At 35.7% G+C, this 15,488-nt stretch overlaps 1 protein-coding gene across 1 annotated transcript in view; it reads left to right on the top strand.

The window, feature by feature from the left end:
- The window catches only part of LOC128987157 (protein kinase C-binding protein NELL2-like), an 81,906-nt gene extending 67,804 nt beyond the window's left edge, over positions 1 to 14,102 (top strand). Inside the window, exons 6-15 of the mRNA XM_054407893.1 lie at positions 457 to 580; positions 1,732 to 1,877; positions 3,526 to 3,635; positions 5,712 to 5,894; positions 8,235 to 8,444; positions 8,921 to 9,013; positions 10,561 to 10,752; positions 10,961 to 11,056; positions 11,785 to 11,977; positions 12,711 to 14,102. Coding sequence (XP_054263868.1) covers positions 457 to 580; positions 1,732 to 1,877; positions 3,526 to 3,635; positions 5,712 to 5,894; positions 8,235 to 8,444; positions 8,921 to 9,013; positions 10,561 to 10,752; positions 10,961 to 11,056; positions 11,785 to 11,977; positions 12,711 to 12,897 — 1,534 coding nt within the window. The 3' untranslated portion in view covers positions 12,898 to 14,102. The remainder of the gene's footprint in view (positions 1 to 456; positions 581 to 1,731; positions 1,878 to 3,525; positions 3,636 to 5,711; positions 5,895 to 8,234; positions 8,445 to 8,920; positions 9,014 to 10,560; positions 10,753 to 10,960; positions 11,057 to 11,784; positions 11,978 to 12,710) is intronic.
- Positions 14,103 to 15,488: the final 1,386 nt, after the last annotated feature.

Here is a 15,488-nt window from a genome sequence, read left to right on the forward strand (position 1 = left end):
CTGGTATGTTGTGATGCATGAGATACCTCAATCAACAGACACATTGTTTTAAGTTTGCCTCGAGGTATAACAATTATTGTAGTATATTTAACAAGATGAATTAAAGTACTGAACACCTAGCACGTGACAGCGTTCACCTGGTACACATTTCGGAAAAGTTAGCAGTTTTTTTATGGTTAAAAATTGAACCTAGCTTTCCTTGAACATTGGCATTTTAATAGATGGTCCTGGATTGTATAACCAGCTCATATCAGCAGGAATAAAGGAACCATCGCATTCATTCAACGTACATTTTTCAATAAACTCTTTCTTACGCATCTTAGTGTGTCAACGTCATATGAACTTATTTAATCATTCATGGTTAGTGCAAATTAGCATAAAGTAAATGCATAGTAGTTCTTAACATTAAAAAAAATGGGTTAGAGTTGATCTAACGATTTGTTTGTTCTATGTCAGTGTACAGCAGGACAGCTCCGTTCGTAGCTACCTGGACTGCCAATGGGTATCTACAGACATTCTACGAAGAGACTCCCTGGAAATTCCCGAGGACGCTGACGTCGTCATCGGATATCTCTTTTCTGTAAGTCTTCAGTAACCTGGAAGAAGATATTACAGCAAACTAAAAGCTTTCTAAAAGTATACAACATTTTAGTCATTATGATAGGTCAAGTCATGTAATTTCTCATTTGTAAAATAGAGTAATGTGTTCGAGGAGAGAACTGGTCTAGTGGTTAGAGCACGGGACTCCAGTCCTTGAGGTCCCGGGTTCAAATCCCGTCAAACCACGAATTGATTTTATCTAAGTGATGATGCCGCAACCTCTAGGTCCTAGGACAAAACAATTGTGTAAAATAAATATCCATGTGAGCAAATTTACGTTTTATTTGCAAGATATAATGATAATATATAAATACGACTAGCTTATTAACAAGTATTGCTGTCCAAAATAGGCGTGTTCTTTTAGTTTTTTTATAAGTCTATTGTGGAAAAGACAAATGACAAGATTTTTACAGTCAAAGTGGCCTGCATTATCGTGATCTTTGAAATATGACCCGTCGACCTACGCTGAGTAACGTAACGTTTCGGATGCATTAAAATAATATCTCTTAAGGTCAAGAGCCAAAAAAATAGTTAATTCCGTACCGAAGATAGATTGCTGGATCCCTTGCAATATGTCAACTATAAGTTTAGTTGGTTTTTGCATTTAAATATGCTGCGCAAGGATCTAAACCTAGATAATTGATGAGAATCGTATTGTACAATGAAGAAAACCAAATCAACTTATGATTTTTTTTCATGTTGTTATTGCTACTTTCAAGCAATATTAATCTAGTTTCCATGCAATTAGTTACGCGCCCATTAACAGTGACGCTGTGCGTGTGCTGAATTAAACACTGTTATTTATTGTCCCGTACATGCACACTCCAGTCATTTAAGTAGATTAATCTATCTGTTTGCTTTGTTCTGAGTAACGTAATCGTCAGTGATCCTTATCATAGGAGCTCTATAGATATTAAATCTCAAAATACTATTTCAATGTTTTCATATTTCATTTTATTTCTTTTATTTCATTTATTCATTGCTAGCAGTTTGTCTCTTAAGCTTCCAATCACAGCAAGACCACCTCACTATGTCATGACTTTGGTACCATTTTAAGTAGGCACTTCATTTAAATTAATGTTTGGACCGTTCGATGCAATTGTAATAACATGTACATGTATGATACTACAGGGAGACCTGGAGCAGCTGGTGATAGTACCAGACCCAGGAGCTGTCAGTCAGCAGTGCGCCACCAATCACGTGTCTAGCTATGACCCGACGCCACCACCTACACACCCAGACAAACAAGCTGCTCAGCATCCCTCTACAGTGCCCTTGTGAGTTCTAATTTCCTATATATATCTAAAAATATATAATGTCTATCATAACTTAAAAGGTTTAACGTAAACAATTACTGTCGTTTGTGTAAGTTTGTTACATTTAAACTAATCTTCGAACAATTTTTTTTTTATTTAAATTTGTTGCAATGGTAAGAAGTGGATTCCTGATTTCCCATCATAGTTAGTAAAATACAGACCAATGTATAACGGCGTTTCGGTGTGTCCTCGGGCGAGAAATGTTCTTAAACATAGCAACACACACAGTAAACACTCCCAGTCAAAGCTTGAAAATCACAAATGAAAACAACGCAGAGAACTGTATAGCAATAAAACGAAAATCCTGAAAGAAAACAATACTAAAGTACAAACAGTAACGTGAACGTAATGGACAAGCAATGAAAAGACACTTGTTTAAAATAATGAAATCGTGATGGAAAATGTACGCAATTACCCCTAAATAAATTGGGTTAATATTTTTACACCTAAGCCTTTTCAAAGTTAATTTTTATATAAATTATCTATGGGTACGTGATTTCAGCAAAAAACATATTGTGCAATATAACATGATAAAATCAAAAGTTATCTATATAACAACAAAAAGAATGTTTAGGATTTTTGTGTGCAACAAATCGAATCTTAGTTATTTAATTTATGGGCATATTGGGTATCAATTAAAAATCTCTTATCCTCTAGATGTGCCTTTTGCTGGTTTGGATGATATCCCGTGTAATCCCTTCGTCCTTTAGGCTTTTAAAATTTAATAGTTTGTACTGAATGCTGTTGTCAACCATCTGAACTTTTTCAAGTTTACATTTGTTTACATCAAAACAGATGGCCATGATACAATTTTGTTAACATACATACGAAAATGGTGATACCTGTAGTTGGTGATGTTTCAATGAATTCAAGTAAAATTTTAAATGTAAAAAAAATTCTAGTAAGACTTTTTAATGTTTTTTTTTGTAAAATGTAAAGAATAAAATTAATTCATTTCACATCAAATAAAACATTATAAATCATAGTTTATTTACTTATGTTGTTAACAGAGGCTGACGATGGGTTTAGACGTAAACTCGAAATATACCTACACATTTTTTGTAAATTGTGTATAAATTTATTTATATGATGAGTAGCCAACAAATCAAGATTAACAGAATAAAATTACTTACATTAGATATTGTGTTGTTAGAGGATTTTACTTTTCATAGTATGTTTTATTGATCTTTAAGGGAATTCAAGTAAAATATTATAATGTCATTGGTGTAAAGGAGAAAACGACTTGCGTTAGATTTTCTGTTTTCATTGTATGTTTCATTAGTACTGTATTTGTATTTTTTTCTAAGATGCCTCGAAGAGATCGCGCACGCAATGAAAATAATAGGGCTCGCAATGCAAGTAATAGGGATATGATGAGACATAATCGATATCATCCTTATCAACTATATATCGAACATATCACGGATTTTGAAGTCACGAAGCACACAGGACGCAGGCTGCTGTTTTTAATTTAACAACAAAGTAAATGGTGTGTGTTGTAGAATTGGTATAGAATTTGCTTTATAGTTTCAGTTTTCTATCATGTTACGAGTTAGCACTTTTGTAAATGTTGTTTATAATTTTTCATAGTTTTTTTTTCTTTTGGCAGGTCACAATCTAAGAGTTTATCATACTTTGAGAAAGAAAACGAAATCTGGCAAGATGATGAAGATTTATTTGAAGCCAGCGGAGGTGGAGGCGAAACTCTGGAGCAATACGGTGAGTGATAAATGAGCTTGGTGCTAGATAACATTGTTGCAGTTGGTAATATTCTTCCTGTCAGGGAGAAGGAAGATACTTTATAACGCACCAAAAAGTCAACACTGTATAAAAGGAGAGGAGCTTAGAAAATTATCTCAATATAAGAAGTGGAGAATATCTTGAATTATAGTATAAACATTTTAACATTTCAATAGTCGTAGATTGTTTCTGTTAATATGTCCAACATTAAAATTAGAAAAATGTGTCTAGAAAGCCACATATTTTAAATTTAAATGTCTTATCGCGAGAAATGATGTTATCTTTCATGAAATGTGTAACAATAATCCATGTTTTAGTTTGGTTGTTGTATTAGTTAGAGTTGTGATCGTTTGTGCTGAAGACCCGGGTTAAATTCTTAGAAACCCGCCTTAACTTATATAACCATCTATCCTAGCAAAAGCTCTGTGATGCTAAAAAAAAATGTTGACAGCAACGACAAAATACCAGTCATGATGTAAGTAACTAAACTAATCGCTATCAATCACAAATCAACAAATTCTTAGTTATAGCTTTAAAATTTTCTTATTGATAATATTGTAAAGTGTGTTAGTGCCCAAGTGAAAAAATTGTATGATTGACATAATATTCTCAAAATTACTCATACGTGACTAAACATTTGAATGTGTCAGAATGAGGATACAGTACACCGATGATCACTCAAGCAATATTCAGTTGTTACCGCAATCACATATTAGTTGGGCGTAGAGAGACCTGTACAATGTAGCCTACATGTAGTGCAGTCTATTCTGTACTATTAGTGCAGTCAATTGCATTTGTCTTAACAGTCCTGTTGGTAAATGTAATTGTTTGATTTTTTTTTAATTTTGAGTACTTATGTAATGGGCTTATCTAATTTGACGACGTTTCTAAAAGAGCGTCTTCACAAATGAATCCCAGTCCAAACGCTCACAATTGTTTGTACAAATGTGCGCACACACCTATAATTTGCGCATTAAATGTGTGCGTGTGAACCACAGATTTGAGCAAATCTAAACACACGTTTACGACAACAAGCGACGTTCGAGCAAAATACGTCAAATGTCTGGAACGACCACACACAAGTTGGAGCGTGTGGAAGCTCTTTTGTGTCTTTTGTGTACAGTGCGTGTATAGCTGTTGTGGCCAAGGCGTTTATTGTAAATGATAATCTCATAATTATTTGAACTTAATACGAGTTTTCCTAGTTTCTGGCGGGGTAAGTCCAAAGAATAAAGTAACCGCAATCAGAACAAATTGGCTTATACCCTCCATTTGGCTGAGACAATACCTGAACACCATCTCTGGAGCAAAGGAGAGCAATCACCAACCCAAGTCTGTCCTGATTGATGGGAGCAAAGCCATCGACCGTTCTGGCACTCTACACGATCTTCAACAGCTCCCTGGCACTCCGTCACCTTTGGAAGGACTTCGTCAACATCACGTCCGTTCTCGAGGCCATCGAGCCGATATCTCACTTATAAACGTTGTACCTCTGGTCCAGAGTGTCCAGCCTTCATTCTACACACTTTATCGCCACCCCTGCCAATCTGAGGATGTACATGGTATATTTTCAACGGCAACTGGACTTGCTATAGGCGTGCCTGACGATTTGACGAATCAAGGCGAATACGGACAAGTGTAAGGCCATCTCCTTGACGAGGTCGAGGAGGCAGGAAGATGGTCATCACCTAAAACTCAACAGGGAGGACGTCCCGTGGATGACCAAGGTCATCCTTGGGGATTCTACTCAACCAAAGGACCACGTTTACTCAACACGTCCAGGCTCTGCGATCTAACTAAGAAGGGTCTTGGATCCATCCCCCGCTGTTCACCTCAAAGAAGCTGTTGACGACCCCCAAAGGTACCTGTATATACGGCACTATTCCGGCCAGTGTTCAATTACGCAGCCCCTACCTGGTTCCATATGCCCTGAAAGACTGCTAACCGGAAGCTGCTCGTTGTCCAGAGCAAGACTATTCGTCGGGTCAAAGGCTCGCTTTGGTGCGTGTTCTGTAGAGTGTTCTGTTTGTAGTGTAATGTGTTGTTGTGTTGCAGAGTACGAATGGACGCCATGGTCTGGGTGTAGTGTGACCTGTGGCCTGGGTGTCCAGACCCGCCGAGTGTCTTGCACTAACGCTGGTGTCTGGATGGACTTCTGCCTTGAGTCTGCTCGGGACAGGACTGAGTCTCGACATTGCAGCTTGGCACCATGCAAACCTGCAAACTCTACTGACAAAAGTAAATAGCATTTGTTTGGAGTTTCTTTTGTGATACAATATTGCGGGTACGATGTTGCCTTACGTAATGTATACCCCGGTCATGTTAACAATTTTTTGGTCCAAACTTCGTAAGTTAAAGTCGATATTAAATCCAAGGTAACATGTGAAACGTTTAGGTTGACACACAAGTTTTGCCGTTTCACTATTGTCCAGAATGTTTGCAATCGATGTCATTGTTTAGATTCGTACAATTGAATCGATAAAATACCTCTTTTATACCTCTTTGAAAAAATTAAAACGATCTAAATCTGTCTTAAAAACACAATTTTTTTGTGTACAATAATACTAATTATAAGCAAAAAACCGTTTTAAATAAAAATACCCCCGCCGCAGCAAACCTGCAGACTAAGCGAATTTCAACTTGTCTGATTACATTTTTACTAAAATATTTCCATAAATAAGACATATTTATTCCCTATTTAAATAACATTATATTTAACGAGTGCTGAGGTTTGCTGCTACGGGGAAGGTAAAAAGTGTTTTTGACCATACGTCAATAGTATAGGATGAAATAAATAAATTTGAAAAATGTTAACAATATATATCCATAAACAAGTAAACTACAACAATTTTCATTTTCTCCATAAGAATAACATGGGAATTTCAGATTACACTATTTTTGAATTTTCTCCGTGACTGTTAGGTATACAACAGCGCTTCAATATACTAAATTATTTCTTTTTTTAAGCTCTACAAAACGGTTTAGGAAGAAATTGCAAAATATTTTTGTTTTAAGGGTAAAAAATGGGGAAAACCCATTTTTTTCCATAAAACCCCCCATAAACCCCCGTTCCCATGGTCCGATTATGCTGGATCGCGAACTCGTTCGAATAAACGTAGGATTACACGTTTGTACCAAATTTAATCAAAATCGGATCATTTTTGCTCAAGTTATCGCGCTAACGGACACACACACACACACACACACATATATATATATATATACAGGGTGTTTGGTACTCAGTGTGAAAAAAAATTTTTGGTCTAAGTACAAAGTAAATGCAGAATGATGATGCATATAAAATGTCCCAAGTCTAAAAATTAGCTTCCCAAAGAATTATTTTATGTTTTTCAAAAATAACTATGTTTTTAAACTTAATACAGCTATTTCTCCTGTAAATACTAATTACCTGTAAATGGATTTGAGTAGACAATGTCATTTTCGTGTTCTACATTAAATTTTGAATAAGAATAATACAAAATGACAGAGGATCAGTTGTAAAAACTCCATCGTAAATAGATTCAAAGATAAAAATTAAGATGTCTGATAAAAATGCAAAAAACATTGGTCAATTGCATTTGTTCACACCCTGTATACAGGAAAGTGTCGGAATATGTTAAAAACTGCTCCATTTTATAAGCTTTCCAACCATATGCTACACCATTGAGCTTTCTGTCTGCTTATGTACGCTTTCGTGGTTTGAAGACTACAAAGCATGGCATCTTTATAATTTAAAACATAGAAAGTCAGCATGTATTAAGCAAAAGTTGTATTTTTGTTTCAGCTTGAACAGTAAAAACAGTAAAAGAGTTCCCTGTTTTCTGGCATTCAAACCACTAAAATAAACAAAAAAATATCTAAACCTCAATAGTGTTGCATATGGTTGGAAAGCTTATAAAATGGCGCAGTTTTTAACATATTCCGACACTTTCCTGTATACAGGGTGTGAACAAATGCAATTGACCAATGTTTTTTGCATTTTTATCAGACATCTTAATTTTTATCTTTGAATCTATTTACGATGGAGTTTTTACAACTGATCCTCTGTCATTTTGTATTATTCTTATTCAAAATTTAATGTAGAACACGAAAATGACATTGTCTACTCAAATCCATTTACAGGTAATTGAGAAATAGCTGTATTAAGTTTAAAAACATAGTTATTTTTGAAAAACATAAAATAATTCTTTAGGAAGCTAATTTTTAGACTTGGGACATTTTATATGCATCATCATACTGCATTTACTTTGTACTTACACCAAAAAATTTTTTCACACTGAGTACCAAACACCCCGTATATAAAATTCCATTTCACCCCTTTTTCTCCATCAAAGATTTAATGGGATTTACTATAATAATATTTACATAATAATATTTATATTTATGTATATATACTGTATATATATATATGAATTTAAACTGATGGTGTTTTTGGTCTCTAGGGACCTCAAAACGAAAAAGTAAATCGGTCCCGGGTCCAGGTCTTACCATGAGTACTACGGTAATAGCTTATTCCCTATATGGGAAATTCGCTAAAACCACTCATGATGTAGTTATGGCGATTTTTTTTTGTTCTAGGTAATGAAGACAGCGCTTCAGACTTGTGTGGGTGCCAGAATGGAGGCAAGTGCCACACCAAGCGACGCAGTTGTCACTGTACTCCAGGCTATCAAGGGCGACATTGTGAGATACGCTCCTGTCCCGGACCTTGTCTACACGGCGGCGTCTGTCACAACAGCGGCTACTGCTCCTGTCCTCCCGAGTACACCGGCCAGACCTGTCAGATACGTAAGTCTCGTTGGAGTTCTTGTAACGTACATCAACATGCCGTTCATAGTAGATTGGTGAAATACAGCACATTGTTTCAACGACAGTATGTTATAATATAAGTCAGATCCAAGTAAAAGCTATGATGTCATAATGTGTATGTATGTTAAATATGTCATTAAATTAACAAAAAATCTCTCTTCAAATATAATTTTTGGAAACATTTTATAACTTTTCTATGAGAAATATTTATCGTGAAAGTGACTCATGCTTTTAAAACTGTACCTTTGCTCCTCACGTAGTTACATTGTAGAAAAAAAGAACTGACACTTAAATTTGAACATTTACCTCCAGAAAGGTACTTTGAATTATCTATTATTCAAGATGTATTTTTTAAAGTTATTTCTATTCAAAAAGTGAATACCTTATTGCTTGCTAAGCTAGAAATTAGTCCACTTTCCAGTTCAACCTTCTTTATTTTGTACTCTGTGTTTCAGCTGTGTGTCGGCCACCATGCATGAACGGTGGACAGTGCATTAAGCCTGGAGTCTGCTCGTGTCCAGATCAATTCAATCATCCTCGCTGTGCATGTACGTAATATGATTGGCATATTGTGACATATTGCGTTAGTTAAATTGCAACCTCAAACATCCATAATTCATTAAGATAAATTTTACAATTCAGTTTTTAAAATTAATAGTTTCACATTGAATGAAAAAACGGTACTTTCCTGTTTAACATAACATAACTAACCAGACTTGCTGTGTAACATTTAAAAATTCCTTGTTTAACTTCTGTTATCAAAAGGAAGTTTTAAATAGTACAGCAAGTTTGGTTGGCTATGTTAGGTTAGCTTAGAACAGTTTAATTTCTTAATCCATATAATAGACTATTTTAGCCTAAACAAGATCAGTTGTCAATTTGTAATGGATGGGAAAACAAAAATATCGATATATCGAAAAAACTAGGAATAAAATTGAATTGGTTATATATGTGAAAAAATAGGAATTTATATGTTCAGTTATTATTCTTTATCAATATACATGGTTATTGTAAACATTATTCACTCATTGACTCTCCTGTAATTATTCACCAACCTGTGGGGCACCTCGAAAAACATTGGGTAAAACCTATATAACTATGAGTAAAAAATATGGATATCTTTGAAATGTTCAAATGTTATTCTAAGAATTTAAAATAAATATTTAACGCATCTGGTGCAAATACCTGATTGTTACGGTCTGATAAATATCAATTTGCGGTTGATGAAACTAATTCGTTTTGTTATTACATTAACATACATGGTTAAGCTTTCAACTAACACAATCAGATGATCTATATTGATTTAAGCCACTCGTTAATAACATTTATAATATTAACTGATTTTATTGTGGTTAGAGGTATGAATAAAGTAAACTTAAGAGCTGATGATCAGGAAAAAAGTGATAATTTGGCTGTAAAACTATTTGTTTACTAACATTGATACCAGTGTGTCTAGTGTGTGTCTCTTTTTAATTGTAACAAGTGTGTAATGATTTTCTCCTAACTTATGACAAGTAGTGTCTCGTGTGTATTTATTACTAGTTTATATTTTTTGTGTCCACAGCTATGTGCCCGGACGGTTGTGAGCCCGGTGGCGCTTGTGTGTCCCCGGGTGTGTATCTAATATATTTCCTCCACATGTAACCGATGACTGGTGTGTTTGTCCACAGCTATGTACCAGGACGGTTGTGAGCTCGGCGGCGCTTGTGTGTCCCCGGGTGTGTGACTAGTATATTTTACCCACATGTAACCAATGTCTGGTGTGTTTGTCCACAGCTATGTGCCCGGACGGTTGTGAGCCCGGCGGCGCTTGTGTGTCCCCGGGTGTGTGACTAGTATATTTTACCCACATGTAACCAATGTCTGGTGTGTTTGTCCACAGCTATGTGCCCGGACGGTTGTGAGCCCGGTGGCGCTTGTGTGTCCCCGGGTGTGTATCTAATATATTTCCCCTTACATGTAACCAATGTCTGGTGTGTTTGTCCACAGCTATGTACCCGGACGGTTGTGAGCCCGGCGGCGCTTGTGTGTCTCCGGGTGTGTGACTAGTATATTTTCCCCACATGTAACCAATGTCTGGTGTGTTTGTCCACAGCTATGTGCCCGGACGGTTGTGAGCCCGGCGGCGCTTGTGTGTCCCCGGGTGTGTGTCGGTGTCTCCCCGGGTTCCATGGCTCGCTGTGTCAGGAGTCCTTGTGTCCCAGGGGGTGTCTCAATGGAGGAGTCTGTGTCGCCACCAACAAGTGCAACTGCTCCTCAGGCTGGACCGGCGCCGACTGCTCTACCCGTCAGTACAGTATACTCATTTAAACCTTATACAATGATCTTAAACATTTGTAATGACTCCTGAAGCTGCTCTTAGGAGCTTTTTATAAAAGAAAACCCGAGACAAAACAATAAGTGGTGCCTAAAACAAGAATCGATATTTGTATATCCAACCAACTTTTCTCAAATGGAGTAATGGAATAACAGTACATGGGGACTATTTCTTGCAGCGGTGTGTGACCCGCCGTGTCAGCGAGGTGGTCGCTGTGTCGCTCCTCAGCAGTGTCTATGTCCGCCAGCCACTCAAGGTCAACGTTGTCAGAACTGTGAGTACCACTAATGGCTTCATAACTCACTAAAGTCACTTTGAAAAGTTCGTTATATTTCAACAACGCGTTAAGTATAACGTCAGTTTAATCATTAATGCATAGATGTTTCTGTATCTTGATCTTAACAACAGCGAACAAAATTTATCTAAACTAGTATAGGAGAGTTTCATTGATTTCAAATTCATAGCGCTTATCATCCTCATATTTTTACTAAGCTCCCCAAAACACAAAATAATAATATATGGAAATTATTTTCAATACTACCCAAAGAGGGATTTTTAGTTCCAAATTCACCATATTAACCTTACTTATATACGTTCAGTGGCACTTTTCTTTTGTTTTTTTTTACTGTCCAGAGGAGCATAAAAACTGTATCACACTACCATACAATACAAGAATCTTTAGTCCAAATAAACAGTAATTCTGAATTTAATCCGTGGTGTTTTCGTGGAAGTTGCCCAAGTCCTCAACGTGTGTATATCCCGGGCCAGGAGTGAGATGATAAGTAATAGTCAAGGAGGATAAAAGAGCGAGGGTTTGAAAATAGTGAAGATGAAAATGTGATGTTTCCTAAGTAAAGAAGATCCTAGTATAACCAGGAGAAACTTTTTAGTGGATCAAGCGAAAATATCATTCCAAAGTGGTCCTACGTGTCAGCCGCTATGAGAACGTCTCCATAAACGACATATTGAGTAGGATCTCTGTAAATCTTTGTGTGTTCACAGTCACTTGCACGAGGAGTTGTCTAAACGGTGGCGTGTGTGTGGGACCGGACTTGTGCGAGTGTCCTGCCAACGCCACGGGCCCTACGTGTGGACAACCGCTGTGTGACCCTCCCTGTGAGAACGGAGCCACCTGCGCGGCTGGCAATACCTGCGTTTGCGCACCACACACGGAGGGAACACGATGTCAGACCAAGTATGTCATGCAAGAATCGTTTTACTTGTTAAAGCTATTGCGAAATTTGGGTTCTTTAATTAAAATCTTCACCTAATGATATTATATTGCATAAGTAAATGCACACGCAACCATGTAATTAGTTTCAAATAAATTTACAATAATAATTTATTAATAATAATAAATTTGGGGTGATTGTAAGATTTTAATTTCTACGAGTATGCAGGAAGTGCACGTATATTATCAATATTGCCAGATTGTAAAATATATTGTGTTTGTTGTGGATTTTCACCACTAGCAAGTGGTAAGCAACTCGGAATTCGGTGTAAGAGATACGGGTTCAATCTCCGTATCTCTTATCCCCTCTTACAACTTCAAACATTTCAAACATTTCAATGGTTTGAAATGTTTGAACTTCTTTCCCTTAAAAGATATACGAGGATATTAAATGATCTAGAGAAAGCAACAAAAGATATGGAAGACTACCTCGATAGCCTTTAAAATATTTCCGTAGTTATGAATTGTCATTTTTCAATTTTCACATGAATATTTGATGAACTTGTAACATCTAAAATTGTAATCATGTTATTTCTTACGTGTAGCCTATATTAGGAAAATCCAAATATGTTAATAATTTAATGTTTTCGATGTGTAGCCCCTGCTCAACCTCAACCTTGCTTCTCAACCTGCTTTTTTTATATTAACTTTATATTAAACTTACATAAGGGGTATTAAATTGTAACTTATGTTCCAGAAACTGCGACTACAGATTCGTTCAGGAACCGTATACTAGAGGTTTTCGGAAACTGGTGAAAAGACGAGTGCAGACAAAATGCGGCACGAGTTCTAAGGTCTGTTTGAGAACGATAGCTGAGTACCAGACGGTCTACAAAACCTTCTACCGCACCGTATACAAGTGTGCCAACGAAGACAACCATTAAGTGACGTTTTAAGGACAGTTTTGTATATGATACCAGCATTGGGGTATATCCTTTCTCTGGAAACACAATGTACAACGTTAATATAGACGACCCTAAACAACATCGACTTTATTAAACAGAACATTAATCAGTTAACGAACAGAAAACTTCGTGATGCATAGGTTATACCAATTTGAAAACGAAACATATTGAATGATAAAAATTACATAAACACCATGGAATTTAAAAAAATTAAAGAAAATTCACATAAAAGTAATCAATATTTTTAATATTCAGTTGTGTTTTTATTATAACTTTGCTTACGCATCGTGGGTGACATGTCGAATGAATTCTAAAAACAACGTTGATATTTGTTATATTACAACTTAAACTTTCTGCTTCTAGACCTTGAGTTTTAAAGTATAGAAATGTTTAAGTTTGTTAAATACCAAAAAAAATTAAATTGTAATCTACATAATTCAGTAATCATACTGAATTGTATGGATTGTAACTAAAAGTCAAGTTTTTAGTAGTATGATCTCAGTTAACTTACTCAAACTTATCTAAGCATTTTATTTACGTTGATGTTTATAAGGAAAGTGGTGCTAACATATGAACCATATTAGTTTTCCCTTTAGTATTTAAACGGCGTTGCAACATAAAAGGTTTCAGAGAATATGAAATATCAATATAGGAAAGTGTCTAACTAAAGCTATGCGTGTAACATTTGTACAGTTTAGAAAATCAATCAAATCACTAACTTATCTGACGATGATAAATCCCTGATTATTTGCCTGTTAGTATTTTACCATAATAATTTTAGTGTAAAAAGTTGTATAGTTATTTTTAAAATGATAGTGAAATTGTAATTTTATCGGTAGACTATTTATATTATTGGTTGTTAGAAATTTTACAGGTCATTAAATTAAATCTTTAAAATTAAATTGATTAGCATATTATTACTAGTTAAGATCATAATTAACTATTTTTAGAACTATATATTTATTTACTTATTATTAACAATGGTTTAGTAACACCCTAACAAGTCAAACAAAATACCTCTACACGAACATTAGATGTTTTTATCTCTGGTGTTAATATTTTTCTCGTACAACAATAATATTAATGTACATATCAATTTTGTACCATAATTCAAAATGTGATATAGAAAACATAAATGTTCAATGTATTATAATGTTTAGTGTATTTTCTTAAGTTCAATACTGTGTTGCAAATATTTGTTTCGTAATAAAAAATGAAAGAAATATGTTTCTGTTGTGTCCTTTACCAGTTGCACTAAACTGTGTTCATCAATTGTAACACTCAGTAAGTTCATTTCTTCGATAATAAAACTATTCACAAATACTCTTTACATAGCATAAATTATGATACATAAAACAAATATTATTGATAGTATCCTCCAATAGTTGAAATAAATATACAACACGTGCTGAAATAGTCTTATCCACAAGATCCCTGAATTTATTAAAACCATTTGATAGCTGGTCTGACTCCCTTTTGTCTGAGTTTAAGTGACAAAAAAATAATTAGTATACTTAAGTATAGTAGTAAAAAAACTCCAAATTAATCTGGGAAAGCGCCGTATACAAATTACGATTTTGTAAAGGATTTCAGGTATAACATTAAAGGTTTATCACCAAGCTTATCAACTCACATAATTATATTGCTGAGCGTCTAGCTCAACGAGTACTACACGTGTCTGTTTCAAAGAAGGCAAAAGGATCTTTATAAAATCCCCCCCCCCAAAAAAAACAAAACAATCTACTTTAGTATTGTCAATGTTAGTTTTACTTAAGTTAGTGAAAATTTGAAAATAAATAAGATGATTGCAGCAGTTATACAACTCCTTTATATTGCAGCTTTTGAGGAAACAAACTGAATTGAACACTTGCGGTTAGCTTCAGTCGTGTGCTGGAATCGTTCCAGGGGTCTTAGACTTGAGAAAAAGGGATAAATGGCTCATATCGATATGGCTGTTTCTCAGGGACCGTATGGTTCTGGTAAAAGTTATTAACCAGTTTAAGATACGTTCATAATCTCCATCTGGGGGTTGCTCAGATTTCTCTATCAGATGTGGATATTGCTCGGATTTTTCCAGCAGGAAGAGATACCACTCGGATTTCTCTAGCAGGAAGAGATACCGCTCGGATTTCTCTAGTAGGAAGAGGTGCCGTTCGAATTTCTCTATCAGGAAGAGATGCCGTTCGAATTTCTCTAGCAGCAAGAGGTACCGCTTTGATTTCTCCGAGTACTGAAAATAGATTTCTACTCACACTTGGAACATACCAAACAACCAAAATCTTAGATCCATTTGACATTTGAATGGTACCTTTACCTACTGCAGCAAGAGTCTCCATAGCTCCAAGAGTCTCCAAGAGTCAATTCAACCCCCTCTTTCGGCATCCACACTTACTACCACAACCAGAATGACATTTGCAGTGGATGAGCTTTAATACAGAATATGGTGCTGGTGGCATGACTGTCTGATAAGGGGCATATGTACCATCAGTCCAACGCCACCCCCAACTGTTGGATCTAGTGTAGTATTTCCACGCCATACTTGAACCTGATCGTACACCGATAGGCTGTGG

The sequence above is a fragment of the Macrosteles quadrilineatus genome, unplaced genomic scaffold, assembly GCF_028750875.1.
Source record: "Macrosteles quadrilineatus isolate MER2022 unplaced genomic scaffold, UCM_ALF_1.0 Scaffold_2__2_contigs__length_208266976, whole genome shotgun sequence".
In the NCBI taxonomy this organism is placed as follows: domain Eukaryota; kingdom Metazoa; phylum Arthropoda; class Insecta; order Hemiptera; family Cicadellidae; genus Macrosteles; species Macrosteles quadrilineatus.